Source organism: Typopeltis vanoorti, chromosome 3 (assembly GCF_054136105.1).
Source record: "Typopeltis vanoorti isolate ZY-2024b chromosome 3, IOZ_Tvanoo_1.0, whole genome shotgun sequence".
NCBI classification, from domain to species: domain Eukaryota; kingdom Metazoa; phylum Arthropoda; class Arachnida; order Uropygi; family Thelyphonidae; genus Typopeltis; species Typopeltis vanoorti.
This window is the reverse complement of record NC_143551.1, coordinates 49,923,201-49,938,748: the sequence shown is the minus strand read 5'-3', so window position 1 is coordinate 49,938,748 and position 15,548 is coordinate 49,923,201. Positions and strand designations below refer to the sequence as shown.

At 38.4% G+C, this 15,548-nt stretch overlaps 1 protein-coding gene across 3 annotated transcripts in view; it reads left to right on the top strand.

Annotated features, from left to right (window-relative positions):
- Nucleotides 1-15,548, top strand: part of Asx (transcriptional regulator additional sex combs) — a 391,735-nt gene that overhangs the window by 177,058 nt on the left and 199,129 nt on the right. For 2 of the 3 annotated variants that reach the window (XM_090415599.1, XM_090415601.1), the window contains one exon: nt 3,327-3,466. In XM_090415599.1, the coding sequence (XP_090271725.1) occupies nt 3,327-3,466 (140 nt within the window). The remainder of the gene's footprint in view (nt 1-3,326; nt 3,467-15,548) is intronic. The other variant, XM_090415600.1, reaches the window with a different exon arrangement.

The window sequence follows — 15,548 nt, the reverse complement described above, 5'->3', positions numbered from 1 at the left end:
ACAGTTGTTTTATTGCAAACACTTGTTTTCAACAATATAAAAGAAGATTGTACATGTCACCTAATGGTGAATACAGGAATAGGTAGATTATATTGTTGCCAGCAGAAGATGTGAAGTACTATCCAACCAGCAAAAACACTATCTGATGCAGACTGTGGGAGATCATGAATTTGTTGATAGCTGAAGTTAAATCGAAATTAAGGGCAAAGAAAAAACAAGAGGACAGTATCAGATTTTATTTCAATCATATAAATGAAGCATTAAATTAGAAGTTGGAAAGAAATTAAAAAGTTTGGAGAGGACAGGAAGAGAATTAGAAGAACTGTGGGAATAAACAAAATGTACAGTAATAGAAGCAGCAAAAAAGAAGACTAATTCTTGGAAGTTTTTCCACTTGGTTATACTGTAAATTAAAGATACCAAGAAATTATATACTTAGTTTAATCCTTTATGCAAACAAGTTTGCACCTGAACCATTTTCAGGACTGGGGAAACTCGTATATATAGAAGCTTATGACTTCACATTACTTGCCTTAGTATCCCAAAATGCAAAGCACATATCCTTACATGTATGTTTAATGCTGTGCATTATGGGAAGGGTCACTACCCAGACCGGTTTTCACCTTTATTGAGGTCTCATCAGTGATAGCCAGACCCAGAGGTGATACCAAGGTTGAAGTAATGCACAAGTCATAGTCCTGAAAATAGTTCAGGTGCAAACTTGTTTGCTTACACTTGGATAAAGGATTAAACCAAGTATATAATTTCTTGGTATCTTTAATTAAAGTATAACCAAGTGGAAAAACTTCCAACAACCGTCTCTAATCCAGAGTATGTTAATAATAGGGTTGAAGTAATGCAAAACTTATAATTTTTCTCTGGCTCCCACTGATGAGACTTCAATAAAGGTTGGAACCGGTCTGGGTAGTGGCCCTTCCCTTAATGCATAGCATCACACATGTCTGCAAGGAGATGTGCTTTGCATTATGGGAGATACTAAGGCAAGCGATCAGATCTTAGTCCACCTTTACCACAAGTTGCCTCAGACCTGAAAATACTTCAGGTGCAAATTTGGCTTACTTGCTTGTTTGCTTACTTGGGAAAAAAGGATTAAAACCAAGTTTATAAAATTGCTTGGTATCTTTAACGTATGGTATACCCGAGGTAAAAAACTTTCTACATATAGAACCATTGCTTTAATTTCACATGAAAGTAAATTTATGCTGAAAGTGATCCAACAAAGGCTGAATCCATGTGTGAATAGAGAAATGCCACAAGAATAGGCAGGCTTTAGAAGTAGAGGAACTAGAGACCAGACAGCAAACATGAGATGAATTATGGAAAGAACAAGAGAATTTCAGAAGGAAGTATTCATCTGTTGTTGTTTTTTTATTATAAGGAAGCTTTTGATTGTGTGAATTACAACTGGCTACAGATTGCAATGAGATTGATTGATAAAAACACTCTTTAGAGAAACAGACATTATTTAAGTGTAAAAAGCAGTGTGACAGGGTTGTAAACCATTGCCCTATCTTTTTAATATTTATAGTGAATATATTATGAATGGCTAACTTAGACAAAGACTCAGCTGATATTAAAATTGGTGTCAGAAAAATAAATAGTTGAAGATATGCAGATGATACAACTCTCATAGCAGAAACTGGAAGATCAGGAGCAGTTGATTCTGTTGGCCTTAATTTAAACATCAGCAAAACAAAAGTGATTGTTTCTGGCAATTTACATGAATTTATGATAGAGGGAGATACGATAGAGATAATTGAATTGCTGGGGTTCAGAATAAGAAATGATCGCAAATATGAAGATGAAATTAAAAGAAGGATAATCGTGGGAGTAAAAAGGTTATGTTAAACCTGACAAAAATTATGAAAGATACAGGTATGAGTAAGGCCATGAAATGATATTCCAGTAATGATGTATGAATTTGAAAGCTGGATTATTAAGAAAGACAGAAGGCGAATTGATCATTTAAACTATAAGTGTGGAGGAGACTATTAAGAATCCCATGGGCTGCAAGAATGACCAGTAAGAAGGTTTAGAGAGTATAAAGACAGAATGCTCTTGGGAGGTGATGATTGCTAAACAAGAAGCTGATGTACTTTGGACATATTATGCGAGCTGATGAATCATTGGATAAGGTAGTTATGTTGTGGAAGATTGAAGGAATGAGAAGAAGAGGAAGACTGCAAAAGAGTTGGATAGAAAACATAAAAGAACTTGCCATCTTGTACTTACAATTGCTGAAAGAAAGGACAAGAGGCCAGGTGGAATGGAGAACCTTTGTTCACAAAATCACCAAAAGTCAAAAATGACTGGATGGCACATAACAACATACACAGTTTTCCTCCAGATTAGTCTGTTACTTGTCAGCACACCAATATTGTCATATTTAATTTTTCTTCTTCTCTTTCTAAGGCACTTCTGACTAAATCCATCTGCCTAAACCTTGGGCTTCCTCTGGGTCTCTTTCCTGCCATCTTGGCATCAAACACCTGTTTTGCTAATCTTCCATTGCCCATTTTATTTAAATAGCTATACCATCTTAGATTAACTTTTCTTACACATTCTTGAATACTAACAATGTTAAGTTCCTTTCTAATCTCTTCATTTTTAATGTGATTCTGCCATTTATGCTATCTGTTCACCCTTCTAATTTTTCTCAGAACCCTCATATCTGTGATCTCTAGTCTTCAAACAAGTGCTTTATTTCTAATCCATTAATCATTTGACAAGTGGCAGCAGTACTAGGAGCCATCCCTGGAAATTGAATGATAATGTTGCTTGCGGTAGTGTGAGAATTTGTTGCCAGATAGCTGATGACAGCTATTTGGCAACAAATTACTTTGTAAGTGCATTTAAGGAGAGGTACAGTAGATATTGTATGGTTAGCGTGTCCCCTCCATGATGCATTTGACTTATTGCAAATCACAAAACACATGTAAGAGGTGCTTATACAAATACACACCTAAAATTCATGGACAGCAAATTGCACAGTATATGATAGTTAGGAATATCCATCATAATCAATTTAATATAAAAAGTAATAAAAAATAAATTAAAAACATTCCTTAATATTAACAAAATATTAAGGAATGAAAATCTATCATGAAAAAAAAAATGTTGTGAAAGGATATAACTGCTTTTTATCAGTGATTGGGACTATTGATCAGCAGAATCTATGGAAAATTGTTAAAATTTTCTAAAATATTCTTATTTAAATTATCAGCCAACTTTTTTTTAAAGATTGATTCTTATGATATTAGATTGGTAATAATTTAAAGATGTAATCAAATTATAAACTTTTGTAGGCACACCAGCAGAAGAAAGATGGAGGTGTTCTCTTGAAAAGTCGTTTTCTGTCACACAAAATAAAGAGGCATTGACTATTAGAAATAAGCCACAAACTATGAGAGAGCTTCTTGCTTCAATTCCTGGTCTTAGCTTTAAGGTAAGGATCTTCATCTCATTGAGTCAATGTACCTTCAATAGTTTATTTCTTCTAATACCTAATAACTCTTTTGAAACATCTAAATACTATTGATTGCCAGACGTTAGAAATACTGTGCATATAAATACTAAAAGAATGAAAAAGTAATAACTGTTACTAGTTTAAAAACTAGTAACAGTTTTTCATGTGACAGTGAGTTTGAAGCCATGTGGTGTGAGGTGGAATCTAACCAGATCAAATACATAGTGAGGTGTTGAACAGACCTGGTGGATCGGTTTGCTAGTGAGGAAGAAATGCATCACAAAATAAAGACAATGGGCATGAAAAGAGTAATCATAATGGGGAAAACTTTAATTATCCAAACATTGATTGGGTAGTAGTAAAATCTCATGAGGAGAATGAAACAATTTATTGAGCTGTTACGAGACAACACTCTCAAGCAGCATATGACAGAAGGAGCATGAAGCCAAAAAGTGTTAGATTTGATTATAATGTCAGAGGGTGTTTCAGATAAAGTAACTGAAAATAATTATTCTACCTCTGGTTGGTGATATGATCATGTGGAACTCACTTGGGAAGTGGTTGAGTTTATGAATGTTCCATTCAGAAAAGGTTACATTTTGGACTACAAAGCAGGAAATTATGATCAACTGAAGAGTATACCGAATTCTACAGAATGGTATCGGTTACTGGATGGGAAGAATATTAAGTGCATCGGAAGCATTTAAAAAATACTTAAATGATGCAATATCAGAATGTGTCTCGAGAGTTTGAAAAATAAATAGGGTAAGAATGAAATGGATGTGTAATTTTATCAAGCAAGAGTTCATCAGAGAAGGATGATGTGGAAGGAATACTATCTGCATAAGGATTGTGTGCTTTATGAAAATTATAAGCAGCATGCCAGAAGAGTCACAAGTGTTGTATGGAAAGCTAAGTGATATGAACAGAAACTGGCTCTGCAAACTAAAGATAATCCCTAAGAATTTTATTGATATAATGCAAGTAAAAGAAAGAATGAATATGAAAGAATAACTCTGCTGAATGCAGATGGTGTGATGACAGATGCAAAAGAGGTTGTTCAACTAATGAGCGCCCATTTTGCTAAAAGCTATCAACCTGGTGTATGCAACAGTGAGCTCACTGCTACCTCTTCACTGGATGAAGAAACTCAAGTATATGAGAAGGGGGTGTTAGAGCTGTTGTACAAACTGAATAAGAATTCAGCAATAGGGACTGATATGATATCAGCATGGGTTCGAAAAGAGTGTTCAGCTGAACTGGCTATTCCTTTAACTAGGCTATATAATTTGAGTCTTGGAATAGGGAAGATTCTGCAGGAGTGTAAAGAATGTATGGTAATCCCATTGCACAAGGGTGGTACAAAGGCAAATGTATCCAACTATCAACTAATCAGTATCTCATGAGTGGTGGTGAAGATTTTGAAAAAGTTGGTCAGGACTTGCATTTGGAAATGTTGACAGAGAATCTCTACTTTGCAATGAACAGCATGTGTTTTATTAAGGAAAGGTCATGGTTTAGCAACTTGCTCACATTCTATAATAAAGTTACCACTGAGTTAGACAAGGGGCATGGATACACTATGATACTTTTGGATTTTGTTAAGGCTTTTGACAGAATACAGCATGGAAGACTGTTGTATGAATTGGAGAATATGGGATTGGATTATAAAATATTGGCATGGATAAGAGACTGGCTGCTGACAGATATCAAAAAGTGGTGCATAGTAGATGTGAGTGTGCAAGATATAAGGTACCCAGTGGTGTACCACAAGGATCATTCCTTAGTCCACTGTTATTCAATGTGTACATTAATGACATGGGGATGGATTTGACAGGAGACATACAGCTATTTATTGATAATGCAAAGATAGGTAGGGTAATCAGGAATGCAGCACTTGCAGAATGATTTGAATAGGCTGGAATTGTGGGCATGGGAAAATTGATGTCACTTCAGTGTCAGTAAATGTAAATTCATACACTTTGGCATGATTAGATATTCAATGTTGTATTATATTGATGTTATATATTTGTGGAATTATGCTAGAAGAAGCTGATTGGTTTCTTCTAGTATAATAATGATCAAGATCCCTAACAGATTATGCTAGGGATCTTGGAGTGTTAGTAGATAGGAAGTTGAAGTTCAGGATCCATGTAGCAAAGATTGCAAATACAACTCAAAAAGATAATTACAATGCTGAAATGAACATGTAAAGATAATGATGTCATTGTGCTTCTTTAGAAGGCCTTGATAAGACCTCACTTGGAGTATTGTGCACAGGTCTGTTATGATTCTGATAAAGTGGAGAGAGAATGCAAAGAAGAGTGTTAAAAATTATATTAGGATTGTGGAATGATTATGAAGACAAATTGAGAATTTGTAGACTGCAGACACTAGCAAACAGAGAAAAGAGGGATGATTTCATTGAGAGATACAGACTTCTGAAAGGGTAATACAGAATTTCAGTCGATGGAATTTTTCATTTATGGAGGGTAGAGAAAGGATCAGAGGGCATTCTTGGATGCTGAGAATGAATGCTACTAAGAAGGGGGATGAGATCTAGATTTTTCTCTCATAGAGTGGTGTATGATTGGAATGGATTCCCATTCGATGTTGTGTGTACAAGCAGTGTGAATGAATTCAAGAACAAGTATGACAGCTGGTGCGTGTGTGTGTGTGTGTGTAGTATGTGGCCTCTCATTCAGTCCCAGATTTTCTGGACGTCTCTCTAAATAATAATAATAAAGAATACAGCAAGTTTTCCACCCACTGGGAGAGCAAGTGAATGATACTTAATACGAGGATATTGTAGTTTTCTTCCTTATTTTCCCCATTCATAAGCAAACAAAAGTTTGCTCATGAAATAACTTCAGCTAGTATAATACTTGTATGTGGAAATAGTTGACTTCACTGATGAAGTAAAGGTTTAAATAGTAACTAGCCTGGATAGTGATGACTATTACCATAATTCATGGTGTTATACATGCCTGAGAAGGGAATGTATTGTTTACTATGCAATGTTAGAGCTGCTTGATATGAAGTCAAAATGCCTCTATATACAGGCAGCATAGTCATGAAGATATTTCATGTGGAAACTTGTTTGCTCATGATTTTTGCATGTATATGTGTGTGTGTGTGTGTATTTTTATTTTCCTTTCTCCCACACTCACTCCAAGTGGTTAAAAAGTCTTCAGTTCAAAATAAAAAGAAAACAACGTAACCAAACTTCTAATTAAACGTAATAACCATTTAAACTTTAAACCCATTAAGAGATTGAGTTTTCATTCACTTTTTAACCAAAATAAAAATTAATCCACGAAAAACAAAAATATCATCATCATCAAATTCCTGCCATGTACCCTCAAAAGGTGTACAGGATATGATAGTACTACATAAAAAATTTACACCATTACTAACTTCCTATCTACAATTTTCCTCCAAATCAGTCTGTTACTTGTCAAGACTCCAACATTATCAGATCTTATATTTCTATCGTCTAAGGCACTTTGTACCGTATCAATCCACCTATATCTTGGTCTTCCTCTGGGTCGTTTTCCTGCCAACCTGGCAGAGAACACTTGTTTTGCTAATCTTTCTGTTTAAATTACCATACCACCTGAGATTAGCTCTGCTAACGCACTCCTGGATGCTGACAATGTCGAGTTCTTTCCTAATATCCTCATTTTTAATATGATATTGCCATTGATGCCATCTGTTCATGCCTCTAATCTTTCTCAGGACTCTCATATCTGTGGTCTCTAGTCTTTGGTCAAGTGTTTTACTTCTGACCCAGCTCTCAGATCCATATGTTAAAACTGGTTTGAACACTGTCTTGTATACAGCTAATTTAGTGTGTTCCAACTAATTTCTCTCTTATTCCATATGAATTTATTCAATTGACTTCCTATCATACCAGCTTTGTTGACTCTGTTGTCTATTTCCATATTTAATTTACCATCTTCAGTAAAAATCGTACCTAAGTAACTGAAATGTTTTACTTGTTCGACAGGTTCTCCATTCACAATGCAGTTGTCATTTTCAACGATTCTGCCTATTTTCATTGTCTTTGTCTTTTTATTGCTGACCTTCATACTATATCTATTACAACTGTTATTCAATTTAGTCAGGGAATCTTTCTGATGTAGCAAATTTATTTAGAAGTATAACATTGTCCACATAAAGCAAAGAGCTGACAATATCTCCAATTTTGATATCAGATTTAATACCACTTTCCTTCATAATGTGATCCATATAGATAATGAATAACAGAGGGGATAATGTACATTCTTCTCTGACACCAGATTTAACATTAAACCATCTTCCTGTACTTCCTTCAATGCTAACTGCTGACTTACAACTCAAATAAAGACTAAGTATTGCTTGATATATTACTCCATTGACACTATACAACTATAGCGTTTTAAATAGCTTCGCTCTTGGCGCCTTCTTTATATGCCTTTTCCAGATCTACAAAACTTAAATACAGATCTTTGTTATATTCCCATGAAAATCTGATCTTGACAGCCTCTATTTGACTTGAATCCAGCTTGTTCTTCATCAAGCTTCTCTTCCACAATCCTTCTCAACCGTTTCGTATTGCTTGATATAATGCCCCATTAGCACCATATAAGAGAAGCTATTCGTATCGAATAGCTTCTCTCTTGGAACCTTGGCATATACCTTTTCCAGATCGACAAAACTTAAATACAGATCTTTATTATATTCCCATGATTTCTCGACTATTTGTCGTAAAGTGAAGATCTGATCCTGACAGCCTCTATTTGACCTGAATCCAGCTTGTTCTTCACCAAGCTTTTGTTCCACACTTCTTCTCAACCGTTTCTCAAGTATACTTGCATAGATCTTGCCAGGAACACTCAGTAGGGAAATACCTCTGTAATTCTCACTTTCAGTTTTATTTCCCTTTTTATATATTGGTACTAATAGAGCTCTACTCCAGTCATCGGGAATTTGTCCCTCTGTCCAGGCCTTCTGAACTATGCAGTGCAGCCACTGTAAGACTTTTATACCACCATACTTCAGCATTTCTGGTCGAATATCATCTACTCCTGCTTCCTTGCCACATTTCAAGCCTTTGATGGCTTTTTACTTCAAGTATGGATATGTATTCCTGACTGTATGCCTGTTGAATGTTTTTTTACCACTGTGATATCACTGCTTGTTTCATTTAAAATTTTTTGAAGTAATTACTCCATACTTCAAGGATATCATTTTCTCCCTTTTTCATGTCCCCTTTATCATCTCTATCTCCTTTTACAGCACTCTTTCCTCCATTTCTAAGCTTCTTCAACAACCTCCAGAATATTTTGCCACCTTCTTGATGTTTATTTTCTATGCTCTTGCCAAAGTCCTCCCATGACTTTTGTTTAGCTAGTTTTACACAGTGTTTAGCTTTCTTACATTTGTCTCTGTATTCTCTAAGAGCACAAGCTGACTTACTTGTCAGGAACTTTTGATATGCTTTCTTCTTTTCATTCACTGCCTCTTTAACTTCCTGTGTTCACCATGGAGTTCTGATTTTTCTATCCTCGCAGACAACCTCACCACATGCCTCTCTGGCTGAATCAATCAGGGTTTTCTTCAAGGCTTGCCACTGAATCTCCGAGGTTTGGTCTCTGTTCTCAAACTCTTTCATTTTTTCTTGAATAATATTTGTGTATTTTAGTCTGCAGTTCACATCTGAGAGCTGCTCAACTTTTATTCGCTTTAAAACTTTCTTACATGTTATTCTTTTCATTATGAAATTCAATTTTATCCTGCTCAAGACTAAATAGTGATCACTTCCAATTTCAAATCCTCTGTACACTCTGGTGTCCTGCACCAGGGAGAAAACATCACTATCAACAATAACATAGTCAATGAGACTTTTCTTATTCCTAGCCTCTTCTCTCGATGTGAATTTGTGCACATTTTTATGTTGGAACATGGTGTTCGTAATAACCAGTCCATGTCCTGAGCAGAAATCCAACAGGTATTTGCCATTATTATTAGCTTTGCTCTTTTCTCCAAATTTTCCCAAAATATTTTTGTATGTCTCACAGTCATTTCCTTCTCTGCTATTTAGATCCCCAACAAGGACCAACGTTTCCTGTTTCATTGTGTCAGTTGCTTTCTCTAAAGCCTCAAAAAATTCCTCCACTTCTACCTTAGTAGAACCTTCTGTTGGACTATAGTCACAAATAAGTCTCATTGTCCAGTTCCCCATTCTTATATTTGCCCACATCACTCTACTTGAGACTGCCTGCCATTCAAGAAGATTAGTGTCGTATTTAGAAAAAAATTAGAAAAACACAAATATGTACAACTTAAAATCAACTACTTACAAGGATATCCTCTCTCAGTCTACCATTTCTATCTTTTCTTTTAACTTGTGTGTCTTCATAGACAGCACAGAAATTCCTCAGTTTTCTACTGTTGTGTTCCTCTTTTACTCCCCAAACAGCTAAATTCTTAGCAACATTTAATAACATTCTTTTTGCTTATGTGCATGCTCAGAAATGCAACTGAGTAACTTCTATTCAAGTCCACTATTGTTCACCACCATTACTTCTTTTAGTGGTGTACTTGAAACAGCCGCCAAGTTCATTCTTCACAGTGCATAAAAGTTTATTTAATTATAATTTTAAAGTTATATTTATAAATTCTTTTAACAATTATAACAGTTCATCATTTCACAATCTTTTATGCAATGAGGTAAGTTCATTTATTTGTTCACACAGTGTGAATGACAGTTGTAACTTTTGCTTCCCTCGCTATTCAAAACATATTTCAAAAAGCATTTGTCTACATATAAATGCTTACAAATTTCATATACAACACTTGACAGCTCATACAAAATTATAATTTGCCTCCATCATTGAATCTACATATATTTATTTCATATCTAGACAAGACTTCAGTGGCTAATCTCATATCTTCCTCGCGACATATAAAAAGAAACACATTTAGCTAACAACTGTTATAAAAAATGCCTTATTACTAACTTTGATGAATTAATTCATCTTTGTATATTTAACTTCTGGGATATCTAAATTTTAATAAAGATATCGTACATGCATAAATAGCCTGTAGGATATTTACCATACCATATGAAATGTTGAAAATTTATTTATCACTAGGTTAGACTATAATAGATTTAGTTTAATCCTTTATCCCAGTGAGAGCAAACAAAGTTTGCGCCTGAAAATATCTTCAGGACTAAATATAGTGTTGTACTATCTTATCCAGTAAGTAGTGCAACACCAAGGCAACTCGTGGCAAAGGTGGAGCAAGCTACCAGGCACTTCTAACCCAGTATCTCCCATAATGCAAAACACATTTCCTATGTGGATATGTATACTGTTATGCATTAAAGGGATTGGCCATCTACCCAGACTAGTTTCGACCTTTATTGAGGTAGAATGGGAGTTCATGTCTCTCATCATTGGCCTTTGGAGAATAAAGCATGCTGAGGATCAGCAGACAGTAAAAGAGGAGTATGATATAAGATAGAGTAGGATAGTAGGAGGTAAAAAGAGGCCTCAGTCAACCTGTTTAGCCATATTGGCTAATTGGTCTGTAACATATAATCTCAATTTACCTGTTCAGAAAAGGTTAAACATAGACTTGTCTATAGTTCTCATATTATTTTATCTAAAGTAATGATTTACTCCAGTATTAATGGAGGTTCTTTTTATGTTACTAGATATATCCTTATTTTTATTCCAGGTAAATATATATATATATATATATATATATATAATTTTTTTTTTTTTTTTTTTTTTTTTTTTTAAATAGGATGTAAATAATAGGACCTGTTTAAATATTTATTTTAAATCTAAAATAACGGGACTTAAGGTCCGGTGAGTAGGAATGAATAGGAACTTACTGAGGAACTTGTATACCTGGTACCACTGGGACTTAGAATGGGGTAGAGACTGGCCCGGGAGATGCCACTCACGAGGAGCGGCACCGCCTCGCAGTAAGCCTTCGCCGCCCGGGTTCTCAGCTCTCCCCCCCCTTGTTTGGAGTAAAGAAACCGTGCCAGCGAAAGCTTTGTGGCTAGGGGAAACAGAGTGGTTATTCTTTTTCCTGGGGTGGGGGGGATGGTGGGTTTTTTTTGGGTTCTAAAGAGATATACAGGGCTTGATGCGTCCCTGTATAAGAAAGCATATTATCGGTGGTTTGCAGTATTGATTCACAAATTTAAAGTCTCCTAGTAAGTGCCTTTCTTGTGCAAGAAATTTGTGTAAGTAGAAAAAGAAACCTTTTCTTATTCTTGCATACATTAAATTTGCGTCTCGTACCTGGGATTTTTTCCGTACTTTCCAGATGTGATATTTTAGTACATTGATTAGGAAGATAGTGAACTTTTGGGTTTTTTGGACTGGTGGCGGGAATTGTAGTCGTACTATCTCTTCTACTGTCAGCATGGGGATTCCCAATGCTGTGCTGAGTCTCCGCCAGATGCGTTGGGCTGGTGGGCAAAAATAAAAGAAGTGGTCCACCGTTTCCACGTCCCGGCAGACATCGCAGAATGGGTCGCACGGGTTAGGTACATACCGGGATTTCACCTGTTTCACCGGGAGCCGCCCGTAGGCTATTCTCCAGGCTAGATCCCGATGAAAAGGCTGTCCCCAGCTATTTTTGATGTTTCTGAAGAGAATTTCATTATTTGTACTAAGATTGGGTGTATCACGCCTGGAAAGTTGGAAGAAATCCCAGTATACTGCTTTGGGTTTGTGTGTGAGGATTGCTATTCCTCTGTCTCTGAGTGTTGTGATCGATTTCACTACTGTACGGTACCACTTGGGCACCCCCCTTGCGCGGGGTCCAGCATAGTCCGTGATCCCAAAGAGGGGGAGGAAAAGTCCTATAAAATATCTAATTAGTAGGCCAGAAATGTGGTTGGAGTTTAAGGCCTTCCGTACGGTTTTGAACGTGTTTGCTTGTAGCAAGCTTCTGTGATCGGGCAGAGCATAACCCCCTTCTTCCTGTTTGAGTTGTAGATATTCTTTCTTTACTTCGCGTTTTCTCCCATTCCAGAAGAAATCCAGGAGTTCTTTTGATAATTTATTTTCTTGTGCCAGTGTGATGCCTGTGATATTGACAGTGTGCATCAGCATTGGGGTGACGATTGTTTTTATTACTGTCGCTCTGCCATAAAAGGAGAAGAAGGTTGGTTTGAACAGCCTTATCCTTTCCCTGCTTGTCTCCTGCAATTTTTGGATTGGTAGTGCTAGGGTGTCTGAAAAGGGCACGCCTAGTATAGTTAGAGGCTGTGCCTGTAGCGTTAAACCGTAGGGAAGTCCAGTGCTATGGAAATTTCCGAAACTTTTGATTTTGGTTTTTTGTGCGTTAACGCGAAGACCACTGACTATGCTGAATTTTTGCAGCGTGTGCAGATAGATATAGATGGACTCAGAGTCTCTGAGTGTAGCCACTACATCGTCTGCATATGCCACTATTTTGCATTGTCTGGAGCCTTGGGGCAGTGGAATACCGTTAATTGCAGGGGTGTTATCAATTCTTTTGATTAGGGGTTCTAATACTAGGGAGAAGAGGAGGGGGCTTAGCGGGCAGCCTTGCCTAACCCCTCTCTTTATGCGGATTGGTTCTGTTAGAAACCCATTAATAGATAGTTGGGTCGTGGCTTCCGCATACATGTTTTTAATTGTACGCCGAAGTCTCGGGCCCACGCTTGTTTTTAGTAGGATGTTCTGCAAGTACCTGTGGTTGACGCTGTCAAACGCTTTCTCCAGGTCGGTGGAGAGAAGTGCCAGGGGGTATTTTTTCTCTTTGGCCAGTTTGATCAAGTCTCTTAACAAAAAGAGATTGAATTCCATAGATCTACCAGGGATCCCATAGACCTGTGAGCTTGTTATTATTTTTTCGATACCACCCTTAAGGCGCGTGCAGATAATTTTTGCAAAAATCCTGTAGTCTACGTTGGTTAGGGAGATTGGATGCCAGTTATTCGACAAAGTCCGATCTCGGTCTTTCTTGGGGATAAAGATGGTGTGGCTCTTAACGAATTCCTCGGGGATGTTTCCCGAAGTGAGGAATTCGTTAAAGATGTTTATTAACGCTGCCAATGCAAATTCCCAGATAGATCTATAGAATTCTATCCCCAGTCCGTCTGGCCCTGGGGTCTTCTTTGTTTTCATCATTCTGTACGTGGCCTTTAATTCGGCTGCAGTTATCGGCCTGTCCTGCAGGGCACTAAGATGATCGGGAAAACGTGTTGCGTCCCACTCACTGAAGTCATCCGTGCCCTGCCGGTCAGAGAAGATACCGATATACTGCTGATGAAAGTGACCGAGTATTTCGTGGGTTGAGCGTAAAATCTGGCCCTTCTCCTCGATCTGGTGAATCGTTTTCTCATCATTAGCCGCCACCCGTTGTTGGTTGTAGAATGCGGCGGAAGGTGTTTCCAAATGTCTGAGATAGAGTCTCGTTCGAAAGTCGAGGTCCTCGACTCTACTCTGCCGCTCTTGCTGCAGTTCTATTTCTACTTGTCTGATGAGATCTCCGCAGGGAACTCCGCTCCGTTCGTTTGTCCGGTACCAGCCGAGTTCCCTGTAGAGATCCCTCAGCCGTTTGCGTTTTTGGTAGGCTCTTTCGCGTCCACATTTTTGGAACAGTTCCCTAGCCTGCCTCTTGAAGGTCAGCCAGTTTTCCCAGTCCCAGTTGGTGTTTGTCCATCCGTCACAGAGGTTCTGTAGCTGGTCGCTGAAAAGACTGGGGAAGGTAGGAGGGAGCCTCCAAGGACCTCTGGCTGTTTCCATCACCTCTGGGAGCGTGATTTTTAGTATGACCATATTGTGGTCGGTTGTCAAGTTATGCACTGCGGTGTGACGTATCCTCTGAACATATTGTTCCAGGTTTTGGGACACGTACACCCTGTCTAGTCTTGTCGATATCTGGCCGCGGCCCCACGTAGTTTCTACTTTGGCGGGGTTATTCCGCCTCCAGATATCGACGAGGTCAAAATTTATACAGCATCGATTTAAAGCGGCAATGCCGCCAGTTCCGTTGTTTGCGTTCCCGCCTATTTTGTCTAGACGTGTGTCTTCCACACAGTTCCAGTCTCCTGCAACTATTAGGTGTTCTGCTCCCAGGAGATAGTTTTCAAGGGCAGAGAAGAAACCACTTCTGTGGTATGGATTGTTCGGGGCGTAAACTGCAGCAAGTCGGATGGTACGGCCACCGTACTTCCAGTCCACCGTTACTAGGCGTACTGTGGCGTCTTTTTGGACGTTGAAGAACCCCCCCCCCCCCGCGATTGGGGGGCGAATTAGTATCCCCACCCCTCGCGAGTGAGCGTTCCCGAAACACCAGTAGCTGGTGACCGGATAGCTTCTTGAGAAGTTCTCCACGTCCCAATGCTTATAGAAATGGGTTTCTTGTATCAGGAGGATATTAATTTTGTGTGTTAACATTAGCCTCCAGACAGCGCTTTGCGCAAAGGGGTTGCGTAGTCCGTTAGTGTTTAAAGTTGCGATTTTAACTTCCATGTTGGTGTTAGAATGAGGGGGGGGCGTTATCTGGTGTTTGTTTTATGAAACCCGGTTCTGGTTCCTCGTCGGAGCTGGTTGCACTTTGAGCATCCGAGACAATGACAAGCCTGTCTGTAGAGTCCCTGTCTTCGTCAGAGTCCATTTCGTGGACTTGGGGTTGTGCCAATTGATCCATTACTGGGGGTAGGCTCTCTAACATTGTAACGTCATTGTCGAGGGGCTTTGCGCCTATTGTTCGACGTTGACCTGTGGTCTCTGTTTCGTCCTCCGATGACATCATGCTGCTTTGTTTCGCTTTTTTCTTTTCCTGTGATTCCGTTTCTCTTGCGCGCTTTGTTGGGGCGCTGGGTGTGACCTCTTCCTCTTTCCTGCAAGCTTCATGGTTTGCCACATTGATGCTGGTGATGTTCTGTGTGTGGCGGCTTGCCTTGGGTATCTTTGGGGTTTTCGTTTCCGTTGCTGCTTCCTTTTCAGCCTGCTGGCCGAGCTCCGGAAAATCGCTCCTTGATATTTTCTCAGGGTTCCCAATGGGCGTTGCCCTA